General features: G+C 37.7%; 1 protein-coding gene across 1 annotated transcript; it reads right to left on the reverse strand.

Annotated features, from left to right (window-relative positions):
* Positions 1-884: 884 nt before the first annotated feature.
* On the reverse strand, positions 885-21,514 carry LYPLAL1 (lysophospholipase like 1). Its single transcript, XM_083358713.1, has 5 exons — positions 21,274-21,514; positions 19,071-19,170; positions 5,163-5,332; positions 2,599-2,714; positions 885-1,393 (listed from the first exon to the last, which is right to left on the reverse strand). Exons 1-5 carry the CDS (start codon positions 21,362-21,364, stop codon positions 1,169-1,171), a joined length of 702 nt encoding a protein of 233 aa, XP_083214839.1. The 5' UTR covers positions 21,365-21,514; the 3' UTR covers positions 885-1,168.
* Between the last annotated feature and the right edge of the window lie 5,847 nt (positions 21,515-27,361).

Here is a 27,361-nt window from a genome sequence, read left to right on the forward strand (position 1 = left end):
TTTCAAAGTCAAAATGTTCTGCGCTCCACTGAAAATTGAGTTTGAATTTCTGAAAAAGCAGCTTTCTCCTGTTATCGTAGGACAACTGCATTTCAAAATTACTGTGCAACTTTGCAGTGTGGAAAAAAAGTACCATACAAAAACATTCCAAGTGGATTTGATTCTAGCTTTAACTATTCCAAGAACCAACTGCCTTTATTTATTTCGCTTCTTCACTTTTAAGTATTCTTATTATTATGAAGGTTGTAAAACATCCTCCCATTCACCACACATACCTCTTGTAAACTAGGCTCATCCAGGAGGAAGAATGGTATGAACAATTGCAGTCCAATTATGCAATCACAAGATGCATAGTGCACATTGCAAAGACACTCATTCCTGAATAAATGTAATTCATATAAACATATTGATGACAAGTGATTTTTGATGAATTGTCTGAAGGAAGGCAAAATGATAAAGGTAGTACTAGACTTACAATCATTTATTATAAAGACATGAAAAAAGTGACTTATGACCATTTTTTCAAATTTATGACCATTGCAGCATTTCCTTGGTCATGTGATCAAAATTTGGATGCTTGGCAACTGGCTTGTCTTTATGAAAGTTGCAGTCTCTCATGGTCATGTGATCACCTCTTATGACCCTGTGACAAGCAAGTGAATAAGGAAATCTGATTCACTTAACAAATGTGCTACTAACTTAACTGCAGTGATTTACTATGGCAACTGTGGCAAGAAAGGTTGTAAAATGGAGCAAAACTCTCAAGTTAGAACTATCTTGAAATTTTTGGCTTATTTATGGTTCTAAGTTGAGGACTACCTTTATATGGATCTGCTGAGAAATATTTAACTTGCTGCCATTTATCATGCAATGTAGACAAAGAAAACAATCACAAAATTGATTTTATTGAAATAAAATCATACAGCTAATCAGTTTCAAGTAACTGAAATATAGACAAGTCCTGGCATGTACTACAACGTTTTCAACATGAGAAAGACTATTTGATATCATTTGAAATACAGAAATAAAAAATGAAGAACTGAAATTACACTGTATAAAATTATCAATATCCTATTTTATGTATTTTTGCAGACGCGGTCACTCCACATAGTAGTAAGAAACAATACTATTTTGCTATATCATGGCATTCTTCATTATTGATCTTTAATCAAGGCTCTTCTGGCAATTTTTTCAAAATCCAAGATCGCAGTTTTTCTAGCTCACTTTTGCTTAGTTCATGATAAAGATTTGGTAGACTCAAAAATGTAGTTGTTACTCCCAGAGCTTTTAAAGTCTTGTTGGTTTCTTCTCCCCAAGAATACAGAACCAGTTCATCAGCAGTTCCATGACACTGAAACAACTCTGGGAGTTCTCTTTCATTCTTCTCCAGCGCCTAGTAGCAGAAGAGACATCTGCTATGTTAGCAATCTTAAATCATGTATGTACATTGTTAACAAAAAGAAAATAGATGTCCAGACTAGTGTCTGAATTCATTGTCTTTCCCATTTAAAAGACTGACAATTGGACAATAAGGCAGTATACGAGTTCTATGCATTGAAAATAGTATGAACAGAAATGTACTATCTGGCTCTGCCACCTAAAATAATTATTATACACGTAGGATGAAGGTCTGCAGTGGAAGGCCTGTTATAACGAAGTAGGTTCTCTCTGCAACACTGATATTGCATCATCACAGTTCTAAATCAGGCAAGACTCTAAAACTGCAGCAGACTCCTTACTACAAACCTGTTTTCCAACCCACAAGAACAAGGAGACAGGACAAGCATGTGATAGAGAGATACCCTCAGCTAGCAAGTCGCTGTTCTCTTGTGCATGATATGAAGCTATGAGAACTTGAATCAGTAGTGTTAATGAGTTTTCAAAGAACCAGACAAAGCAATTTACTAGGCTCTCTTCCTTGGGATGCCTCAAATGGAAATGCCCCAAAAGAAAGGCACTTTGCCATTAAGCTATAGTTTCTTCAACTGCAGGCACTTTGCCTCTGAGCTAAAGCTTTTCACCAAATTTCTGCTGAAGAAAAACAGTCTGGAAGAAGCTAGAATTATGTAACTCCATTAATGGAAAGAACCCTACTGCCCTTGCCCTAGTACATGGCACAATGTTACAACCATCATTTACTTGTGGCTGACTTACTACTGTTCCTGTTCTTAACCTATTTGCTCAAGGATACCTTTAAGAGAAGGAGCAAAAGAAATGATATAACCAAGGCAGATTTTTACAAGGTTATAAGATTTTAATGAACTTTATTTCTTTGAGTAATTTGGATTCCATAGAAAAATATAGCATTGGGCAATCCATGTGTGGACAATCCATAAATTTTACAAAATGAAAAGCGTGGTAGACTTCTTGTGCATAGTTTAAGTCTTACAGATAAATCCTCATATGCTCCCCCGATTATTCATTTGATTTGTATCTTGCCAATCTGATAAATGAAGACATTCAACAAACAAAAACAATTCAGTAGATGAAAGAAATACTTCTTAATGAATTTTACTGTCTATTGGTTTGCCAATTCTGGAATAGTTTTATGGATACAAGATAGAATTGAGGATTTTTTAAAAGCTAGTGAGCATCTACCTGGTAAACAGCTGAATTCTTATTAAGAAAACTTGAAAGTGCAAATACTCCAGCCACCTCTTGGTGATGTCTGTAAGCCAAATGCAAAGCCATGCCTCCACCCATTGAAAAACCACCTGTGGATGTATTTTAAAGACAAGAAAAAGAGATTAAAACTTTAAATACTGAGAAGATTTCAGAACTCTCTTCTTTTGTGCTGCATTTGTTGTATATTTTTAAATAAGAATTTTTCCTTCCCTAAAATAATTACTAGTGAGGACAGAATCTTAGATTCTCTGACCACAAGTTATATTAGAAAAATAAGCAATGATTAAAAGGTAAAGGTAAAGGTTCCCCCGCACATGCATGCTAGTCGTTTACGACTCTAGGGGCCGGTGCTCATCTCCGTTTCAAAGCCGAAGAGCCAGCGCTTGTCCGAGGACGTCTCTGTGGTCATGTGGCCAGCATGACTAGACGCCAAAGGCGCACAGAACGCTGTTACCTTCCCACCGTAGTGGTCCCTATTTTTCTACTTGCATTTTTACGTGCTTTCGAACTGCTAGGTTGGCAGAAGCTGGGACGAATAACAGGCGCTCACTCTGTCACGTGGCACTCGGGATTCGACCCGCCAAGCTGCCAACCTTCTGATTGACAAGCTCAGCGTCCTAACCCACTGAGCCACCGCGTCCCTTAAGCAATGATTAGGAGATACAAATAATACAGCAAATGACTGAAAAACAAGCAGGAGTCTTGGTGTTAAATTTGTCATTTGACTGACAAATGCTTAAATTTCCTAAACAACACTTTGGATTTTATAAATTTACAGTTCTTTTGATGAATTAACTTTGCTTTAAGACAATAAGATGTATTTCATATTTCTTAAGACCTGAGATAATTGATTTTGTGGTCAACTCCAAATCTGTTTCAGGTTTCTTGCCATTTTTGTTTTAGTACCTTTTAAAATTGTTCATAAAACTGAATTATTGGTTTTAGCGTTGATAAACCTAATTTATATTGAAAACTATATGATTTTCTGAGACAGCTAGTGGAGCTGATCCAAAAAGAACCACAAATGCTTTATCTGGATCTTATCTATAGCAATTACATCTAAAGGTTTTTAAAATCTCATTAATTTCTTCTGGCTGGGGATTGATGGTTTGTTAGATGTCCCTGTGAATGGCTTGTGAACAGGGATAGCACTGTGGTGGAAATGTCAGTCAGGAACCAGTTAAAAAAGGTAAAGGTTCCCCCGCACTTGCGTGCTCGTCGTTTCCAACTCTAGGGGCTGGTGCTCATCTCCGTTTCAAAGCCGAAGAGCCAGCGCTTGTCCAAGGACGTCTCCGTGGTCATGTGGCCGGCATGACTAGACGCCAAAGGCGCACGGAACGCTGTTACCTTCCCACTGGAGTGGTCCCTATTTTTCTACTTGCATTTTTACGTGCTTTCGAACTGCTAAGTTGGCAGAAGCTGGGACGAGTAACAGGCGCTCACTGTTAACGCGGCACTTGGGATTCGACTCGCCAAACTGCCGACCTTCTGATCGACAAGCTTAGCATCCTAACCCACTGAGCCACCGCGTCCCTAGGAACCAGTTACTGGCTGACAAAAAATCTTCCCAGAGAAAAGGAGAGATATGGTGATCACCCACTTATGCTTTGGAAGAGCTGCTCCTTGTGAGGGGATCACAGGAACTGCCTTTTTTGTGGTTGCTCATAGTTGATATGAACTTACAACCCAAGAGATATTTCAAATGGCAGGGAAGACAAAAGACTCTTGGTTAGTTATCTTTTTTCATATTAAGAAGGAGAAAAAAGCTATCCTAAAGGATTACAGCTTTAAAACAGATTGTGACTCAAGAAAATTTTGAAACGATAAAAGGGTTAGCAATTTTAGAAACATTTGTGACCAGAAACCACTTATGGACTTTTGCATAAAAATGGAAAAATTGAACTTGTGAATTATGGCTTTGAAACTTTCAAGAATATTTTGTTAAACAATTTTGTCAAAACTGTGGAAAAAGACAGTTATGATACCTTTCTGAAGCATAGCAACACTTAGCAATAGAGCCTCAACACTTTGTCTAGGATGGACCAAAATTTAGCTGCTCCCTTTTCTAGAACTATCTTAGGTTCTTACGTCTTAGTTACTATTCCACCTCACTAATGACTAAGCGGGAATTTTCTAATTCGGTGTCTTCCAACTGTGTTGGACTGCAGAATATATTATCCAAAGCATGTTGTGCTACCTGATAATGGTGACATTTATAATTCAACTAATTCCGGAGTACCCCAGGGTGGGAAAGATAGTATTAATGTTTTTCACTATTGCTCAATCTGTATACCAACCTTACTCTGTACACCGCCCCGAGTCCCTCGGGAGAAGGGCGGTATATAAAAACAAATAAATAAATAAAAAATAAATAAATCATGTCTATTACACTATAAGGCTTCAGGCATATAAGATACTGTTTTCTTAAGAGCTTAGAAAACTTAAGGTATCTTAATATATTGGCATTCTTAGGCCTGCCTTGGCTCACAGGATGAGTTATCCTACAAATGTTATATATTTCTCCTTACAAATCTTACCCAACAGTATCCTGTTTTTCCTGATGCCATTTTTAACTTCATCATCAATCAAACTGTTAAGTGCTTGACACATCATATCAATGGTTTCAGTATGTTCTGGGCAATCATTAGAGATCTTGCATCTGTCAAACCACACATTGGACAAAGACCCCCTCATTGGTGTATATGGTCTGAAAGAAAGATGGATGAGAAATGCATGAAGACAAATTTCATACAAAAGTTTTTTGTGTTTTAGAATCATTCCCTTTGTACCTAGGAGACTGTGGTGTGTAAAACTGCCATTCAGTCATGGAAGTAAGACAAAACTACATCAAACATCTGTTTGTTTAAACAAGACTTGGCTCATTTTTAAGGGTATGTATGTCTATAGAACATTAAGAGCAAATAGGCTATTCATATGCAGGAACTAACCTCATGCTTGCCATATACTCTCCTAAACTTGGTTGTGTGTATCTTTGCTTTAGAGCTTCTCTTAGCATAGATTAAAAAATATGCAATACAAAGAGCCTATATTTAGAGTAACTACTCTAATCCCTAAGTAAAGCGACAAACCTTTAAACCAGCCTTGCTTTACTCCTTCTTTCATACAATTAACTGCAATTTATTCTACAACGTTGTTGTGAGAGAAAACATAATATAAAGCTAATGTGGGAAGACTGCAGCTGTTGCTATAAAGCATGATGTTTAAAGTAGTAGTTACACAAATCCATAATTAAAGACACACTCCCATTCATAACTAGAGAAAAACTTGATAGAATAGGGCATATTAATTATCTTAATAATTAATCTTAATAATATCTTGAGTTTCTTCAGTTATCAGTGTAATAGATTCAACATCTCTTTCTATGGGGGGTGAGCTCTTACCCCCCGTGGATAGGGCTCGCAACTTGGGAGTCCTTCTAGATTCACGGCTTACTTTGGAAGAGCATATAGTGGCCGTGACTAGGGGGGCTTTCGCCCAGGTTCGCCTGGTGCGCCAGTTGCGGCCCTATCTGAACCGGGATGCCCTGTGTACGGTCACTCATGCGCTCGTGACCTCTCGCCTTGACTACTGTAATGCTCTCTACATGGGGCTTCCCTTGAAGACCACTCGGAGGCTCCAACTGGTACAGAATGCGGCCGCGAGAGTTGTCTTGGGAGTTTCCCGGTACTCCCATGTTACACCTTTGCTCCGCGAGCTGCATTGGTTACCAGTTGTCTTTCGGGTGAGGTTCAAGGTGTTGGTTACGATCTTTAAGGCCCTACATGGCATGGGTCCGGGTTACCTCAGGGACCACCTGCTGCCGGCATCGACTCCCCTCCGCCCTGTGCGTTCCCACAGAGAGGGCCTCCTCAGGGTGCCGCCAGTCAGGGAATGTCGACTGGTGGCCCCCAGGGGGAGGGCCTTCTCTGTGGGGGCTCCGGCTTTATGGAATCAACTGCCGGTGGAGCTCCGGATGGCACCAGACCTCCGAACTTTCCGTCGGGGCCTGAAGACCCACCTGTTCGAATTAGCTGGTCTGGCCTGATGGGGGATTATGGGTTTTTAATTGTTTTTAATTTGTACTACTGTTTTAATCGGGCATGGGTTTAATTCTTTTTTAATTTTTGTATTGTCCTTTTTTTATATATGCCCTGTAAACCGCCCTGAGTCCCTACCAAGGAGAAGGGCGGTATATAAATCAAATAAACTATAAACTATAAACATCAGTAACCAATATTAAATGTATTAAAAACATTTTCTAAACCTTCAAAAAATCGTACTCTTCACACAGATTCTTCACACAGTTTATACCCTACAATTATATAATTTTAGATATCCGCTAACAGAGGACAACCTATCAATTTGAACAAAACAATGTTTTTAAGGAATGAAGATTTTTAAAAATAAAAGGCTGTTTAGGAAAGACACTATTAATCCCTTAAAAAAAAGTCTGCCAGAAAGAAGGATGTGTAATTTCATTTCTTCCAAAATGAAGCTCTGGAACCTAACTCTCAGTCCCAGAACTGTCAATCCAGTTTAGTAGAAAAATAAACATATGTCAGATAAGGAATGATACATTCTGAATCTGAAGAATAATGTTAAGGGGCAATAAGGAAGTCTCAGCAATGCAAAATACACTGCCCTCCTTTTTTTTTTAAGTTAAAAGAGTTTTTCTTGTAAAACTGCTAGCAGCAAATTTAGGTAGACATGTCTGTAGGAATAATACCGTCTCTACTATATTAGAGAAGCTTGGTTTTCTTTTCCTGAGATTCAGTTTTGAAATAGAGCAGTCCACTGGTGGTAGCTTCTGTTGGCTGTTGGCTTCCAGTTCACTGGCAATAGAAAGGTCGCCATGGGTGCCAATTGCCATACTGAAGAATAGCTACACATACGCATGTTTTAAAAATTCATTTTTTGTCAACTCAGCTTCTTTGTTGTAATAAATGCTCCCCAGCTGAAGTTTCTTTTAATTCCATGAATATAATCCAAGAAAGCTAAGAAAAGTTTTAAGTGTCCTCAGTTTCAACATGGGAGATTTAACCACTTGGCTAGCTTTTATCCTTTTATATTCTACCCACTGAAGATAGATGTGTATGCTTAAATATTTTTTTGAATCTGAGCCTCTGGCTGTGCAAAAATATTTCTCAGGCACTATATTCAATACTGTGACATAGCCTTCCTCCCCAAACCTCAAATTTCCAAAGAAAGAAAATATCTGCTTAATCTAACAATGATTTTAACACTTATTCATAATCCATAAATTCATGTTCATTAGCATAACTACATCTGGGCAAGGAGTCTGGATATACAGGTAGTCCTCAACTTACAACATTCATTTAATGACCTTTTGAAGTTACAATAGCAGTGATAAAAGGACTTATAACTGTTTCTCACACTTATGGCCATCCTTATGGTCACATGATCAAAACTGATATGTTTGGCAACTGGTTCATATTTATGACGGTTGCAGTGTCTTGGGGTCATGGGATCTCCCTTTGTGACCTTCTGACCAGCAAAATCAATGGGAAAGCCCAACTGACTTAACAACTGAGCTGCTAACTTAATAGCTGCAGTGATTCACTTAACAAAATGGGCAAAACTCACTTAAAAAGCATTGCTTAGAAACAGAAATTTTGAGCTCAATTGTAGACAAAGAGTCAAAAATGAAACAAGTGAAAAGTAGTTCTGAAAAATCTGAGGAATAAGAGCCATCGAAAAACCTTCAGAATGAAGCAGGTCATAAAACAGACTGCACTAGGGAATATTTTAATGAAGTTATTTCACTTGTGTGCAAAATGTAAACGCTGCAATTAAAAAAACCCTTCAGCACCAGGTTGCCCATGTTGAGAATAGCTCCCACTTTTCAGACACTGGACGTAGGCTTGGATAACTCTCATATTCAGATTAGGAAATCTTGTTATAGCATCCATACTCTTTTATTCTTAAGAACTATTTGCCCTGAATATAACTTATGGATCAGCTTTTGAAGATACTACCAATATTCTTTGTAGTTGAAAAAAATACAATTATTATCACATTATAGTGGTTTAATAGGAACATATAATCCTTTTACTGTTCTACTTTTTTAAGTGTATGCATTCAGTAATGTTAACCAAGCATTAGACAGACTATCATTATTGACTTGGGGTTTTTTTGCTGTACCATTCCGGAAAATGAAATTCTAATGCTGTTTATCTGCACCTCCTTCAACATCATTGTTATTGATGGAATGGTATTCAGAAGTATCTGATGAAAAAGGTTCTAGCCATGTAAGTATGACAGAAAGACCTAGTGTATCACTGATTGATGATTGATTCCCCTACCCCACCCCAAACGAAATACACAACAGACACAGGCATAACCAGGTCAGAGGAAGAAGCAGGCAATGAAAATTTGTTTAGTTTGTTTATACAATTCTGCATGTGACTAAAAACACTCTCTTTGTTGATATGATGCAGTAAATTGAACCAGGCAACAGTTTGAACCAGGCAATAGTTGACCAAGCAGACCAAATATTACAGGGAAATTCTTAAATAAAATGTATAATAAAAGAAATTAAATAAGTAATAAATTTCTAGAGGAGAAAACTGTTATCCTGAGATTTGATAAATGGAACAATATGCACAATGATTCTGTCAAAGGTATTAGTGCAGCAATAAAAAATAAGGAAACTTTCTTTCTAAAAGAACAATTGATACATCAAGAACTATGCATAGCACTAAATCTTAATATATAGCCAAGGCAAAGCTGTAGCAAGTAGCCAAAATAATTTCAAATGCTTAGAACATGACTTTGCACAGAAAATCTCCTTTCATATTAACCATTTTGCAGAAACTGCTCTGAAGAAAGCTTGGGGAATCAAATTAATTCTACCACATGATATTTATATATATACAAAAGAGGTACAGATTTAATTTCACGGTCATGGCTGTTGTCTTGCCTATTTGGACTCCCTCGTTCATTGCCATGTAGAAATTTAGAAGGAACTGAATATAATTATAAAATGTTTCCTGTGCAGAGTTAGATGTATTACTTCAAAATTCATAGGATTCTTTTATGTTCAATCTATTTTTAATTGAATAAAGCTAGCCAGGCAAATAAGATGGTTAGTACAATCACTTAAACATGAGCAGCTGCCAAAAAAGCCAACACAGTGCTAGGCTGCATTAACAGAAGGACAGAATCAAGATCAGGTGAAGTGTTAATACCACTTTACAATGCCTTGGTAGGGCCACACTTGGAATACTGCATCCAGTTTTGGTCATCACAATGTAAAAAAGATGTTGAGACTCTAGAAAGATGATTAGGGGACTGGAGGCTAAAACATATAAGGAACAGTTGCTGGAATGGGATATGTCTAGTTTAATGAAGAGAAGGACAAGGGGTGACATGATAGCAGTGTTCCAATATCTCAGGGGCTACCATAAGGAAGAGGGAGTCAAGCTATTCTCCAAAGCACCTGAAGGCAAGTCAAGAAGCAACAGATGGAAACTAGTCAAGGAGAGAAGCAACCTAGAATTAAGGAGAAACTTCCTGACAGTTAGAACAATTAATCAGTGGAACAACCTGCCTCCAGAAGCTGTGAATGCTCCAACACTGGAAGTTTTTAGGAAAAGACTGGACAGCCATTTCTCTGAAATGGTACAGGGTCTCCTGCCTGAGCAGGGGGTTGCGCTAGACAACCTCCATGGTCCCTTCCAACTTTTTATTATTATTATTGTTGTTGTTGTTAAGGATGTGTCAATGCCAAAAATACTGTCCAAATATCTATCACAGTTAATTGTACTTGAGCTCATTCAATGCCTAATGACTTCACCAGTATATATCTACTTGTTTAATACTGAATCAACATTCTGGTTTTTTTATTAAAATGATTCTGAAAAATTTCTAAATAATTAATTTGCATGATTATGTATACTATATTATAAAAATGAAGTCTATACTGAAGAACTGAATCCTGAATAATATATACTTGGGTTATTTTATAAAGCAAGAAAGCATTTTTCCTGGAAATGATAAGTTTAGAAACATTTTGACTAGTGAACAAACTATGATTTTATAAATAACTATGCTGAATCTTCTTAATGAATGATTCAAACCAGTATTTAAAATGTTTATTTTTGTATAATATTTTTATTTAATCTTTGGTGAGTGTTCATTTTTATTTTATATATGTTTGACAATGGCTTAATAAAAAGTATTCAATTTTTTTAAAAAAAATAATGTGTTTAAATTAACTCCACCTTGATTGCTATAGAGCTCCATGCTATGCAGAGGGTTGAAGAATAACAGGCATTAGTTATCTTTACATCAGATCTCTACAAGCTGAAGCCCTAGAGATCCAGCCAACTTTAAACGCAGACTCTATAGAATTAAAAATTAGTTCATTTCTAAAAGTTTTTTGTACTCCTTTCATAAAAAGTCAGAAGAAGTTTATAAAGGTCACACTATTATTCCATAAAAAAGAAGTCTAAAGTGAGATTAAACTGGATAACAGTGTAAACAAAATGAAAAAAGAATACAGGAAGGTCTCCAAGTCAGTCTTGGCACAGGACAAGTACATGGACATGATGGGATTCAAATATGTGAAAAACTGGTTCTCTGTGTGGATACTGCTTCCAGAAGTCCGTTCTGGGCCTGGGCAAAAAAAAAATTAGCTACCGGTTTTGCCGAACTGGTGCGAACTGGCTGAATCCCACCACAGCATGTAATACTATGGAAGGGATTTACTATTGCCTTTTTTTAAGTCCCCCCCCCGACTAAGTCTCTAACTCTTGAATTTCCAGTGCTTTCCCAATCATATACTAACTGGGTCCGACTCCTGTTTATCTTTTTTTTTACTATGAATCAAAGACATCTAAATGAGAACAAAAATAGCCGCTATAATAGAACTACTGGGAAATTTTGTAGCTGGAGAAAGTCAACATAAAATGAGGAAATTATAGCTCCTTCAGCTCCTATAATTTCAGGAAACATTAAAAAGCAGATATCTAGAGACCTACAATTCTAAAAAAAAATTTGGAATACAATGCTAATATATAAAATTACCAACTGTAACTTTATTTAGAGTAGAAAAATGAATTCTGTACAAAAATACCCAATTTGAGTTTCTCATGAAATTCTAGCTTTATTGAATTTCACTGTACTGCTTTGTATATGTAAATAAAAATACTGTGTGCTTAGAACATCAAAAAATGTGACCATAATTAAAGTTGATTGAAAAGAGTAGGAATCCGACTGAGGTATTTGGGAGAGTTATTCACAGCAAGTCTCCCAATACAATTCTATCAATTCATCTCCATTGCTATCAACAGGGTTTTTGTGGGTCAAGTATCTGCCAATCTATTTAAAATAGTGTCAAACTGACTGATGATTCTGTACCACAGCCAAAGAAGAAAGAATTGCTACAAGGAACTCAAGAAAAAAAAGAAAAGAATCTGCACTGAAAGCTTTAAAAAAAACTGCACTATTCTACAAAGCCATTTTCCAAGTCTCCATAAATATTTTCTTAAATGGAAAGAGATCAACATTCTTCACAAAATATACAATAAGAACTGTAAAAATTATCTGCTGGTAACTGAAAAGAGTGCACGTAGAGTCCATTTCTTGCTAAGTTCAGTTTGGATTTACAGTGGGAAGGATTGTAAGAAGGAAATGTACAAAGATTCCTTGACCTAGATTTAGTGAAGCGTAACAAGGTACAGTGTAGTTATTTCAAAAAGTTGGGACAACATAATTTTAACTTGAACACGTTACCTGCTATAATGCCAATTTAAACTATCACTTTCTTATTTAGGAGAAATATAAGAAATATTCTCTCTTGATTTAGGCATTCAACAGAAAACAAATGTTTAAGTTGCTCCGCTAGCAGCTGTAACAGTATTTACAGTTTTTAGCCATGCCTGCTGAAAAGAGAGAAAAAGAATTTTGAGAGACGTGGCAGCAGATGCTATTTTTAAAATCCCAACCAAAGTTGCAACACATTTAATCACAATAATCAAGGACTGCGGGAATTAAAAGATGAAATTATATATCATAAGAGAAAGCTGAATCAGTTGTTTTTGGCACTGTAAATAATTAAGTGACCTATGGAAATATAAAGTAGTGCATAATCCTTAACCTATAAATTACTTAATCTTTGCAAGATTATTATTTGGCCACATTTGGAAAATACAGCCCTTAAACGTATCTTCTGCATTGACTAGTGAGCACAGAGGAAGGGGCTAGTATATTCACCAAATGAATCAGTTGTTTCAATTGGTCACCAGCTAATGCACAACACTGCAACTTTGACAAACTGGAAAACAGTGAAGGGAAATGAATGATAAAACTTACCATCAATTCTCTCTCCCTTCCCCACTCCTTCCTGTTTTAATAGCCATGACCATTGGCAGTCTGTTAGTAACTGAAACTCTTGTTGAAAACAGAACTGTCAGTTACTAAAACAAATACCCCCAATGTTCTCCACAAGATTAAAGGAATTTCCCCCCCCAACTTTTTTTAAGCAAAGTTGTCTGATGCTGCTCACTGCAGCATAGAGGAGCTCATGAGAAACTTCACTGTACTATTGTAATAACTGAAAGCTTGTAGCCTAATCAGTTCATCTGATTGGCAGAGGGCCTTTAAGGTTTTAAATGGAAGAAAATATTTTGTGACGGTGGTAGCACGATCCATTTTGATCTGAAGACTAAATCAGTCTCTTTTATGTAAAATGTGCATTGCAAATGAGCTATGCTTATCTTCCCATATATTATTCCCATTCAGTGACCATAATCTATTGGTACAGAAAACTGTTATTAAGGAATATAGTTACCGTACTAAGCAGCTAAACTCTGAACCTAAAGTTAATAGAATGAAATCCTCCAATTAATTTCCCCCAAATTACTATAGTAAAGAAGGCTGTGCAGATCTTTGCAGAGATGTTTTACTTCAACAATGTCACACTTCTAGCCAATAAAGCAGCCACAGGTTTTACTTGTAACTGTCACCTCAACTTTTATCAAGATTGATTAGCCATCATCTACACAGGTCCAGCAGAAAGTTCAGTAAATGAAAATAGGCAGCAGACATCATAATTAAATGAGACTCGTGAGATTATAGTGGCAAACTGTTCACAATTTATGGTATCAAGAAGCGCTTTCTTCTTTTTCTTTTAAATTAAAACCGGAAATTAGATTTATTTTTAAATTCTGAAAGGCAGAAGAAAATCTGTTCCCTTGATCAAGTCTCAAACCATTCTGTCACTGGAGCACTATTATTGCTAATCTGGCACAATCCAGTTTTAATGAGCTGGTTTTGGTATGCCCTGGCTTCCTTTTTTCAGATTATGTTCCTATTCATATAAGGCCAGCAAGCAAGCCAAATATATTCCAAGTAGGCACACCAATCAAAGGAATTAGAAATCAGCCATTTTTTTGAAATCTCATATAGATATTAACTTCTAGTTTTGAGAAAAAGCATCCTCTACCTCAGTGTTCTTAAACTTGCCAAATTAAGATTTGTGGACTTCAACCTCCAGAATTCCTCAGGCAGCATGCTATCAGAAGGATTTACAACAAATCAGAGCTGAGCTTTTCAGCCAGATCCACCATGCTGGCCAAGCATTATTGCTAAAAGTACACTAGATTTTTAGGTATGCAGCATTTAGTAAAAGTCTAAGGTCACTTCTAAGAGACCCAATCAGTGTCCTATCACAAAAAGCTAAAAATATCTGCTCTCACGATGATCATGTTATGGTTGGCATTTTAAGTGTTGATTTGAAGGTGTAAGGCCAATTTTAGAGTGAGATGGTTTACCTTCTTGGCATCAGGGCGACAAATCATTAATTCTGTTTGACTATGCAATATATCATGTCTGAAGCTTTTGAAAGCAAAGGAAGGCAGCACTGACTTATGACTGAAGCAACACTTTTGTTCATGCTGTCCTTCCTCTGATTAGAACTGCCATTCCCATCATCTTTTCTAAAGCCTTTGAATGGAGAACATTTAATAGAAGAGAAAGAACGTGTCTTTGGCAACTTTCCTCTAATAACTGGAATGCAAGAACAGCAAATCCACTGCAGATAAATCCAGGAAATACCAAGATTTGTGCTCTTCCTCCATTGCCTTTGAATGCTTCTCTAACAAATAACATTTGTTGTTTTCTTGGAAGGAATAAAGTAAAGCTTCTCAAGCTTTTACATTCCTACGCAGAGATACCAGTAAAGTATGAGTACATGGCACAGCTTCACTTCACAGAACTGTCTGGACTCCCACTGCTAGTCAACTAGGACCATGGCAAAGGAAACCATGGTGTCCCACCACGATGCTGCCAATTGATATGTTGAGGTGGATTGCTTTGCTTTGATGGAAATCCCTTTTTTGCACGTGTACAAAAAATACTATCAAACTCCAATGAAACAACTGTCTCGACTAACAAATCTGTTGTAACCTCTTGAACATTTTATGTTGTGAACTGGTATCAAAGAGCCAACTGAGGTGGCTGTTTATACTCTAAACCAGGGGGTGTCAAACTTGCAACGTCATGTGACGTGTTGCGACATATCGCGACTTTTTTTGCCATTGACGGCAATGGGGTGGCCGCGGTTTCGCTATGATGCATCCGGCAGTTTGACACCCCTGCTCTAAACCCTGAAATCATTTTAACTGCATTACATATGGGTTTTGCAAACCTTATTTCTCTATTTCCATAATCACATGAATGCCTAAAGCAAAAATTACTAAACAAATTATCAAAGGGAAGACTTAGTAGTGTAATAGTTCTGTCTGTTTATCTGGAGATTGTCTGTTATATTTGAATATGGGTTTTCAAATTTGATCTTTCAGGAATAGGCACAGAACCCAATCCATGAAAGCACACTGACTTAAAGAATTTTCTACCAAAATCTATTCTGTGTCCATTTATCAAAATACATGCAACATAACTTCATCCGATCTGTTTCAACTTGTTACTGAATTATATCCAGGAAGGTGACAGCATAGCAACACACTGATTTACTGCCCAGCTGCCAGTATCACATAGAAAGTGACATTTTTAGTGACAAATAAAGGAAGGTTGGAGAAGAATAGCTTATAAAATCTGTTGAAGTTTTAAATCAAGTTACATAAATGCTTTGCTTTAAAAACCAAGAAACAACCGCAGAAGAGCTTGCCTAGCAGTTCAACTTGATTATGACACCAAATCAGCGTCACCTCTTAGCAATCAGAAAGATAGATTTTTTCCAGGACAATTTATCCCCAATCTAGTTCTTCAGTCTCCTCATGTTGTACCCCCTGCCACTGTAATCAAAGCCATGTATCTTGATGCTTCTCACTGCCTTCTCGTCTTTTCTTCCATCTTTCCCAGCATTATACTTTTATCTAAAGCAGGGGTTCCCAACCAGGGGTGATCGTATTCCCGGGGGGGGGGGGGGGTTGCGAAAACTTGGGTTTTCAAAATTATAGTATATATGCATAATTTGTTGCTGGTATTTTGAACTTTTGTAAGGGGTGCAAGAATATATCAGAAGTGTTCTAGGGGTGTGGGGTATAGAAAAGGTTGGGAGCCACTGATCTAAAGAACCAGTCTTTATATAATGTGTATGAAGTATGATAATTTGAGGTTGCTCATTTCTGCCTTCAGTGAGAGCTCTGGGTTCATAGTATTTTCTTGGCTATTCAACACTAAAGTGCAAAAATGTCAATACTCTTTTTATTCTGCTTCTTCCAAATCTAACTGCACAATTCTAATCTTTGTAAGTAGAGACATCTTATATATATCAATATATTTTCAAGGTTTTTACTATTACTCTACCATGTGCTTAGACGGAGTCTTTTCTTGCCTGCTTATTGATATCTTCAATAAGGCTGGTTGCTGTACCGATTGTACATATAACTTAAGCTCATTTTCCACTTTTCTTCATGACTTTCATTATTAGAGCTGTCAGATCATTCACATTTTCAACTATCAAAGTAGTTTCCTCAACATAGTGTAGACTATTGTTATTTTTCCTCCAATTTTAAAAATATTCCAAAGCAGCTTCGTGCAGATTCATTCCTTTGCCTTCCTGGAATCATGACGGACACAATTGAAGGTCTGTCTATAATTAATAAAGCATATATAGGCTGCTTTTTCTTATTCTTTGGATTTCTCAATTATTCAGCATGAATTAATAATAATATATCTTGTTCCTTGGCCTCTTCTAAAGCCATGTGAGCATTATTTTGCTAGCATGTGAAATTAAAGACACTGTAAGGTAATTTGCACACTTCATTAACTCTTCTTTTCATCGGTACTGGTGTGTAGACTGATCTCTTTCAATATACTGGCCACTATGCTGTTCTCCAAATGTGCTGGCATAGATTGGTTACAACCTTTACTGATTCTTCTTCTGTTACTTGCCATATTTCTGTATATTCCTGTAGCCTTTTGATTTGGTAATATTCGGGGTACTGATCTAACTTCATCTTCTAGTAGTAGGAAATGATCCACTTGGAATCAGTTATTATCTGTCCATTTGCATCCTTTAGCATACCAGTTCAAGGTCAGAACTTACTTCTGGGTCAGAAATCTTCAGCCTTCCCTCTCCACCCCCACCCAAAGTCTTAAAATTCTATTTTCTTGTGACAGTCATCTACTTGACAGAAAACACTGCATGCTAGTTCTTGATCCATTCAACTTTTTCAGATTTTCATCTTAATTCAACCTGCATCAGAACATAGGCTGAGTTCAATTTCTCAAACCTGGTTCAAATGATGCCTTCGTTTATTTTTTTATTATAATTTTATTTAAAATTACAATTACAACAATACAAACTAATACAAATAAAAAATAATAACTACAAATAATAATAGAAGGTTCAGGAAAGAAAAAATGGAAAAAAGAATAAATATATAAAGACATGACTTTCCTCTTCATTACAAATATAATTTTAATAACTTATCACCTTTTTTAAAAAATGCAACAAATATCTTTTCCCCATATCCTATCTCTTTTCTATAAATAGATCCATAAAAATCCATAGTTTCAATCCTGATATCAGCAAAAATCCTTTAAGTGTTGCCAGAGATAGCAACATATCAATTTTAATCTTAATCAAATAAACCAACTTTGTTGTTTTACTTAACCATCTTGATCTTTCGTCCCTTCTGATAATGTGCTAGAACTTGGATTTATTTTCATTTTCCACTTTGTCCCTTCTCACAAAATTCTTCAAGCTTTAACAAGCCTCTTTTGCAAATCCAATATGTTTCCTTTCTGTCTGTAGAGTGATTTTTGGAGACCCAGTCTACTCACTCTACTTTTTGTGGAACTGTCCTCAGTCTGCCATTTCTTCCCTGGAAGTCCAGATACCTTTGTGTTTAGATCACAGTATACAAGAAGTGATGTGCAATCCCTCTTCTCTCTCAAGTGGTGCTGTGATATCAGTAAGAATTCTGGGTGTGCCACTGCTCTCTGCAACAGAAAGCCTTTGGATACATAAGATAGCTTTCTCATGAACTGGAATGCTCTTTGTTGCTTTTCAAACAGAATCTAAAATTATAGAGTTGGAAGGATTCTCAAATGCAATTTAACCCAAATTATGATTGATGCAAGATCTACTAAAACATTTTTGAAATGGTGAATTTTAGTGAGAATGTTTTGTCTGAATAGACACTATGTTAACCATAAAAGTGAAAAAAGCTGTGCACCTGAATGCAACTATGTTTCTCTTTACTTTACAAAAATACCCTAGAAAGCTAGGATTATGCTAGGATTGAGAAACTCTTGGGAAATAAGAATTTTATAAGAAGTTGGAAAAATAAGTCTTATTTAGACCATGGTTTCATAGCTTGGCAATTTTATCCAAAGCAGAATATCCAGATTCAATCACAGTTTTGTTCCATATAGCATCAACCTTGTGAATTCTCAAGTTTTCTTTCTGCTCTGTACTCAAAATGGACAGTGATTAATATGTGTGTGTGTGTGTGTGTGTGTGTGTGTGTGTGTGTGTGTGTGTAAATCTATCTATCTATCTATCTATCTATCTATCTATCTATCTATCTATCTATCTATCTATCTATCTATCTAGGATCAGCTGCAACTATAAACTATAATTTCTTGGCTTACTTTTCCATTTAGCTGAGAGGGTAGGAAAAGTCTTTGTGATGAACTACATGAAGATATTTTATCCCTAAGGGGAAGAAAGTGATGGTACTTTGCATGTTTAGAAAAAATAATTGTGACTGATAGGACTGCATTAAGGACAACACAAAGAATCAACAAGAGTTAAAACAAAAAAAGAATCCCTACTGGGCTTGTTTTTACTTCTATAAATAACTTCACCTACTAAAGAAAGAAATAACAAGTCAGAGGGATACTGATTTCTGAAACATGAGTGGAACTTCAAATCCTTATAAAAATTAACTTCTACCTTTCCAATATAATTTCTAGATTTAGTCTACTGGAGATAAGAAAGAACAGAGTACCTGGCAGGAGCTGTTGGATAAATGACTTTTATATGCTGGAAAGACAAATCTTGCTTCAAAACCTGCTTGATCCAGTCTCTTACCCCTGGCCCAGTATCACCTGAACATAGCACAGAAAGATAGAACTGAATTAGACATCCATACAATGGAACAATGTGAACTGTCTTATGAACCTCAGACTTCATCTTGTCCGTACAGCTCTCTCTTTTCAAACTTCATTTTAGAAAAGTTACAACTGGTTGCTTATAGAAACCAAGCCTAATGGACAATTTTCAAACATCAACAAGTAAGTCCTTGACTTACAACATTATGGAGCTTGTCATTATGGTTGTAAGTCATAATGGTTGTAAAGTGACTTATTTTATGACCTTTTTTTTTATTGAAAAGTTTTAAAATACAATTTTCCTTTAAGAATCCCCCCTTCCCCCTCCCTCCTCCCCCCCTCCCTCCCCCCTCCCCCCCCCCACTTCCCAGAGCTAAATACAAGGTATATATATAAAAAGCAATCATAAACAATCATATACTAACAACTATAAACTCTAAAATCCATCACTCTCTAGCTTATATAGGATAAAACAAGCCTTAATAATATTGAATATGTATAAAAAAGAAACTAAAATAAAAAAAGAAAAAAAAATGAAAGACTTATTCAAATGCCACATAAAACTTCTTAACCCTATACTTGTTCTGGATAAACTCAATCCATTTTCTCCATTCCATAATATAGCGTTCTTGCGAATGATCTTTCAAATAGGCCGAAATCTTCGCCATCTCTGCCAGGTCGGAAACCTTTAAAGTCCACTCTTCTATGGTCGGCAGTTCCTCTTTCTTCCAGTATTGGCCTATCAAAAGTCTCGCCGCCGTAATTAAGTTCAACATCAACTTGGTGTCCACAACTGTAGCATCTAGAATTATTCCCAACAAAAAAAGTTGCGGACAAAACTTTATCCTCTGTTTAAAAATCTTCTGCATATTCCACCAGACTTTTATCCAAAAAGCCTTAACCTTCTTACATGTCCACCATATATGAAAATATGTTGCATCTTCATCACCGCACCTCCAACATTTAGGCTGATAATTCGGATACATACTTGCAAGCTTTTTAGGATCTAAATGCCATCTGTAAAACATTTTGTAAAAATTCTCTCTTAAATTTTGAGCTTGTGTAAATTTTACGTTCCTCACCCAAATCTTTTCCCACGTATCCATTGTAATAACTTCCTGGATGTTTTGGGCCCATTTTATCATACAATCCTTAACAAGCTCTGTTTCTGAGTCAATCTCTATCAATGCAAGATATATCCGTTTGATATGTGCTGGACCCTGATTTCTAATTTGCTTTATCAAATTTTCATCAGTCATTGCAAATCCATTTTTCTGGTCTTCTTTCCACCTGGCCCATTTTTGTAGTGGTCATTAAGTGAATCACCGAAGTTATTACACATATTTGAGGTGGTTAAAGGAACTCATTGTTTGCCATGGGGCCTTTTTTGCCAAAATCTGGGAGTAAATGCTGTTAAGTTGTGGTCATGTGACTGCAGGATATCTGTGAATGCAGGCCAGATGCCAGAAATGCATGGATAGCCTTCGAAACTTGAGTTATAAGTACCTTTGGGAAGGGTCTGTCATAAGTTTGAGCAGTTGCAAAGCAACTGATTGTAAATCAAGGCCTGCACCCATCTCCACTAAGGAAGCCCTTTCAGGTGTCCCTATCCTACTGAGTGCAAAAAGCCAAGTTTATAGAATCCTTGTCAGCTCTCTTGTCTCTGCTTGAATACATCCAATGAAGGAGCACATACTACCTCCGATAGCTGGCTGATTCCTCCCTGGGCAGACTTTCCTTTCCCGAGTATCTCCCTGGGACGGTTCACACATTTTGGGTTTATTGTACAAACCACGAGGGCTTGCCCCATTCCACCCGCAGTCCCGTAAGCCAAAACCAGGGGTAGGCAACCTCGGCTCTTTTATGACTCATGGACTTCAACTCCCAGAATTCCTGAGTCAGCATAGCTGACTCAGGAATTCTGGGAGTTGAAGTCCATGAGTCATAAAAGAGCCGAGGTTGCCTAACCCTGGCCAAAACGATGCGAACCGCGTTTATGGGCTTAACGCACGCGTGACCTCCTTCGGCGAAAAGGCCCCCCACAAGCTAGCCCAGCGCTTCACGCCCCCAGCAGACCATCTTGGGATCGGGAGCCTCCACCTGAGCCATGGAGAAAGATCACAGATGCCGTGTGTCTCCCCGCCGGGCCCACCGCTATCAGGCTCTTCTGCAACGCCGTCTGAACAGCCATGCCGCCTGTTTCCTTCCCATGCCGAAGCCAAAGGGTTAAAAAAAAAAAAAGAGAAAAAAGCAGGCCGCCGTTTACGGCGCAGCCGCGCTTGGGAGGATCGCGGCGGTTCTCGCCGCAAAGCGGCCAGAGACTCCGCCTCCCACGAGTTCAGCGAAAGTGGCTCGGGAGGGCCGTGGGTGTCTGTTGTGCGTCTGGGTGAGAGGAAGACGGGGGTGGGGGTGGCGAAGGTGCTGTGATGTTCCAGGCAATGCTGTGTTAAACCAATAAGTCTTTGAAATAGGTGGCTGTGAACGCGTTAAATTCTATGAGTTGGCATTTGCAAGGGAAACGCCAAGAGAAAAGAGCGTAAAGCAGGGGTCTTCAAACTTGGCCCTTTTATGACTTGTGGACTTCAACTCCCAGAATTCCTCAGCCAGCAAAGCTGGCTGAGGAATTCTGGGAGTTGAAGTCCACAAGTCATAAAAGGGCCAAGTTTGAAGACCCCTGGCGTAAAGTCGGTTAAAAAGAGCCTTGGTGGAGCAGTGGGTTAATGCCTCCTTAAGTAACACCATCTGCCTGCAATTAGTGCAGGTTCGCATCCCACCAGGCTCAAGGTTGACTCAGCCTTCCATCCTTCCGAGGTAGGTAAAATGAGGACCCAGATTGTTGGGGGCAATAAGCTGACTTTGTAATAATGCCGCTTGGGGGGTGCGTGTGTGAAAGCCCTAATAAGCAGGCATATACATAGAATGAAGGCTACTGCTAAGTTTGTAAAGCCGCCCTGAGTCTTCGGAGAAGGGCGGGATATAAATGGAATTCAAAAAAAAAAAATTAAAAGGCAATAACGCTGCTTTTTTTTGGAGAGAATGACATTCGCTTTCTTCTATATCTTTTATCTGTGTTTTTCTGCCTTCAGGTTTTCCAAGAACTCGCTGTCTGATAATCGACGCCATTCTAAACATTCATTATCCCTACTCCAAAATAAAGGTTGCATTGCCAGCCACGTTTACTTTGAGAGTGGATTACGTTGCATTCACAGGAATCCAATCTCGAGTAAAGCTGTGTAAAATCGTGCAATAATCGAGCGTTGCGAGGGCTGAAGAAAAAAAAGAAACGGGAAGATAGGAATTGGTGATAGAAACGGGTGCTAAGTTGTTTTAGAATGATATTAATAGGACTTGAATTTATACAGATTTATACAGATAGAAATAGGAATTTTGGGTTAAGATTATGTGGATTTACAGTATTTTTTCCCTTTGTGCCCAGAATGCAGGCTTTTACATTTTTCTCTTAGCACTTGCAATCTAACTCCTGCACAGGTGTGCCCAAGCTGTCACTTTTCTTCAGTGACCCTATGATGTTTCATCTGCTCCCTAGTTAGCTCCTACTTAAGCCATCCTTTACTACAACAGTGTTAAAACTGTGTTCCCTCTCTTCTTGACACAGCTATTGCCATGGATACAATCAGATACACTTCACTCCCACTAACCCAAGTGTGTGGCATGGGATCAGCAAAGCTGGGTTTGTGAAGGGGTCTGTTTTTTTGCCAGGGCTTGGCTAGCTGGAGAATTCTGGAATTGAAGTCCACAGATCTTAAAATGGTCAAGGTTGGACACTCCTGTTTTATGCCTTCCAAGATAGCCTGCTGCTGTCAGAAGTAGTGGAGGATGGTGTCCCATGCCCAGGACTGAAACAAAACTCAATAGTCCTTCTAGTCCAAGGTCTATGCAAATTGTCCTGTCAGACAGCAATGTGTCTCAAGTGTTTTCACAATTGCCTGGTGCTGTCCAGAATCCTTCCTTGACAACTCCTCAGATCTCCTTAGGAAGACCTGGTGCTCATTTTGAGCATCACTGCAATTTGTAGGAGGCATTTTAATATCCCGCATATGTGGATAAATTCAGTAAACAAAATGAAATAAACAATTATCTACCCCTTCCCTCCCCAATTACATTTTTATACTGCTGGGGTCTCATATTTATGGCTTTCATGTTTTGCCTAATAAAGATATAGAATGGTGTATTTTTCTCTCCAGTTTGGGTTCTACCATAATAGTAGGTTCCCATCACACCCCTGCTCCCTACCTCATTTTTTCATCACTTATTAGTTCAGCTATACAGCTGTTCAGCATCACTACTGGGTGTGAAGGCATAATTCTGATGAGTGTACTTTGGTCCAGATTTATGGCATGTCACAAGGTAAACAAGTGTCATATTCTAATTTCCATTAAAGGTAAAGGTTCCCCCGCACATGCGTGCTAGTCGTTTCCAACTCTAGGGGCCAGTGCTCATCTCCGTTTCAAAGCCGAAGAGCCAGCATTTGTCTGAGGACGTCTCTGTGGTCATGTGGCCGGCATGACTAGACGCCAAAGGTGCACGGAACGCTGTTACCTTCCCACCGTAGTGGTCCCTATTTTTCTACTTGCATTTTTATGTGCTTTCAAACTGCTAGGTTGGCAGAAGCTGGAACGAGTAACAGGCGCTCACTCTGCTACGTGGCACTCGGGATTTGACCCGCCAAACCTCTGATCTTCTGATCGACAAGCTCAGCATCCTAACCTACTGAGCCACCGCGTCCCTTTACCTTTAATTTCCATTACAATATACTTATTTTTGTATGACAGCATCTGTCCACACAGCACTAACAGCACTGAAAATGGAGCATTTTTGCCAGGTTAAAATGATGTTTGGGGTGGCTTGCTTATAATTGGAACAAACTGACTGTCAACAAGAGGAAAATCAAACATGTTGGCTGATGCATCAAATTCGTTGTTAACATCAGGAGTGACATTTCTTCCATAGACATTGTGCGATGTCGTGTGACGTCATGAGTTTGACATGCCTGCCATACGTTATGGTTAGCCTCATTTGCAGTCACTATATTCCTCTGAAATATGTCATGTTGTAAGATAATAGGTGACCAAGCCAAATTTAATTCCTAGAGTCCTAGGCAATATTGTATTTCTACCATGTCTTCTTGACATTTGCATATATGAGGATACATGTGCACCCACATGCACTTTGAAGTGGCTTGGTCTTGGACATCCATTAGCAACACCAGTTATATGTTCAGTTTACTGAACTATTTTTTTCTTTATTTATTATTTTTTTAAAAAATTCCATTTATATCCCGCCCTTCTCCGAAGACTCAGGGCGGCTTACAAGCTTAGCAGTAGCCTTCATTCTATGTATATGCCTGCTTATTAGGGCTTTCACACACACCCCAAGCAGCATTATTACAAAGTCAGCTTAATTGCCCCCAACAATCTGGGTCCTCACAGTCCAAGCATACATCACCACACGACTCAAATTGGATGGTGAACCACACACCCTCAGTTCAGCAGCTGATTTCCTAGAGAAATCACAGTCAACAGATTCAGAAATTCTGAGACAAATTCTCTGATGTTTTCTGATAGGTGATATGCGTGATCAATTGATGTGCCAGTGCAATAAGATTTGGCTAGCTCTCTCTTCCCCCTGTCCACTGAAGAATGAATAGAGAATGCTTATCTGAATAGAGTCTAATATTGTTCTGCAATATATCTGATGGTTGGCGAAGATTGTTCTTATACGGTAGTATTATAAAGAAGACCAGTTATGCCTCTCTTGCTGCAGTCCTTTAAAAAGAGATGGTCTTCTTGGCAGATTTAAAACTCTGAACTATCATGCAGTGAGGTTGCTGAAGGACAGGTGGATCAGGGACACTCCAGATTTGGTTTGTGTGATTTTCTATGCGTCACAGTATTTGGGAATGGGAATATAAACAAAAATCCATAGCCCAGAACAATAATAGAATACATTTTAAATGGCTTCTCTGGAGACTTCTCACATTCCATCCCCTTTGTTCCAAGAATCAATTTAACATTTATTTTGTTATGAGAAAATCTGGCTTTGAAAGGTTTCTCACATTTTTATTGATATAATGGACTCAGGAAAATTCCTCAGGAGCTTTTTCCCCCCTTTTCTAAATAAATGCAGATAGATGATTTTTATTAACTTTGGTTAGCAACACCCTGGAATAGCTTTCATAAATCAAAGATAAGCCTTTCCTTAACACCACTTAAACTTGGTTGTGAGAAAATAAAGTCAGTTGACCTTTGTAGGGATTATCTGGTAACTTGTTTATTAACAAGTAATTTCAATGGTTCAGAAGGCATTTTCAATAGAAGATAAAGCAAATAATGCCATTTTCATTAAAAGGTCACTGGATGACAATGCCTTCAAAGAACTGCAAACCCATGAAAAGAATTCATTATCTCCTGTGCCCATCCTAAACACCACTTGTCTCACTTTGATTCCACCAAATCTCTTCGTCCTAACCTACACTAATTCTGTTTCCCATGGATACAGAACATCAACTGCTTTTCTTTCCCACAATTCAGCCCACATCAATCTGGTTTCATTCAGATATAATAGAAGCCACCAACCATCATGAGAGATTCCTCCATTAGGTATACTAGTCTGCAATTTTTGGAGATGTAGTTCATTACTTCTAATGGGTCTCCAACCATATGGAAGACTACAATAAGCTTATCTGCCTGTGCATGTCTTGCTTAATTCATAGCTTGGCGATCAAGCCTGTATTGTCACTTTTGTGGTAAGTATCTCTGTATGTCTTAATTGGTCAGTAAACTTATGTCTACATAACACTTTACATGACAGAAACTTGACACCAATTGCATCACCCTCTGCCCCTCAGGATATTTGGTCTGTCACTTTGTGCTACTCTGCTGAAGTCATTCCTTGCCATTTCCTGAATGGATGCTGGTGTGCAAAAACATCTAATTATTTTTCTTTTGCTATTAGCAGAAGAAACACCATATCTTCACAAAAATAATGCATAGACCATGTAGGCAAGAAAATAAAACAAGGAAAAGGATATCAGAGATAGAAGTTATTATGCAACACATTGTATAGAAGAAAAGTTATCATTTTCTTGAAACTGGAGAGAGGATTATCTGTTTACCTTTCTCTTTCTGTTCTTATTGTTTTGAGCCAAAGTTCTTTTTGTCCCTTCAAATAATTTTTCCATGTTTTTCTTTATTATTTTCCAACAACCTTTTCCATATATCTTTTTATATATACGGTACATTTTTCTAATGTTCTACACTTCTAATAAAAATTATTACCCAATTGCACTTCTTTTTTAAAATTCAATTGAACTTTGGAAGTTAAACATTAGAGAATTACAAAAACAAATGATAATTGCATTCCAGTTTATTCAAGAACAGGCAACATGATACTCATGGACCCCAATATGGTATGGACACTACATTTGATTCCTTACAGGTTTCCTCTCCCAGAATCATATTTATTTGTGGGAATGTTTAGGGTCCCCAAATGTTCTTCTAGGATGGCAGAAAATTTTTTGGGCTACTTCCCCATCTGGTGGATAGGTGTTCAGTGATTGACTAAACATATCATAGCAGCCAATTTGTAAATGGGCCAATTCTGAGTGAGCATTCATGTTCTTGAAATGCACCCTCAGCCTTCCAGTTTAAGAAAAAACTGGCCACACTAAGATCCTTTGGCAGTAGCCTGCAACCAATTCAGCTTGGATTGTAATCTACTGGACAATTCCCTTGCTTTGGTGCCCTACTTTTTTTTTGTCTCAGGAAAGCAATTGCTAACCTCTTTCTTTCTACTGTGAGTGCCTTACTAGATATACCTAATACACATAATGGGTACCGTATAGTGGATATAACATTTACTTAACTTACGTAGCATTCCCAGTTTGAAATTGATCAGAAACATAATAGTTTTTTTATTTTATTTCAAGAATGTTGTTTTCCCTGTGCCATCTACTTTTCTCCTGGCTTTATTTGCAGTGGCTGGAGATAGGTAACACCCAGAATCACCTCATTGGGGTGATGGGTGACATATTTTTTTTAAAAAATAAAATAAATAAATAAAAGTAAATGATCACATTGAATCTAGAAACTGTTGATGGGTCTGTACTCAAGACAAGGCAATCAGGTAGTATGAATTGTTGCATTTAAAAATGTGTTTTCTTGATTCA

This window comes from Vipera ursinii (assembly GCF_947247035.1).
Source record: "Vipera ursinii genome assembly, chromosome: 1".
Lineage (NCBI taxonomy): Eukaryota > Metazoa > Chordata > Lepidosauria > Squamata > Viperidae > Vipera > Vipera ursinii.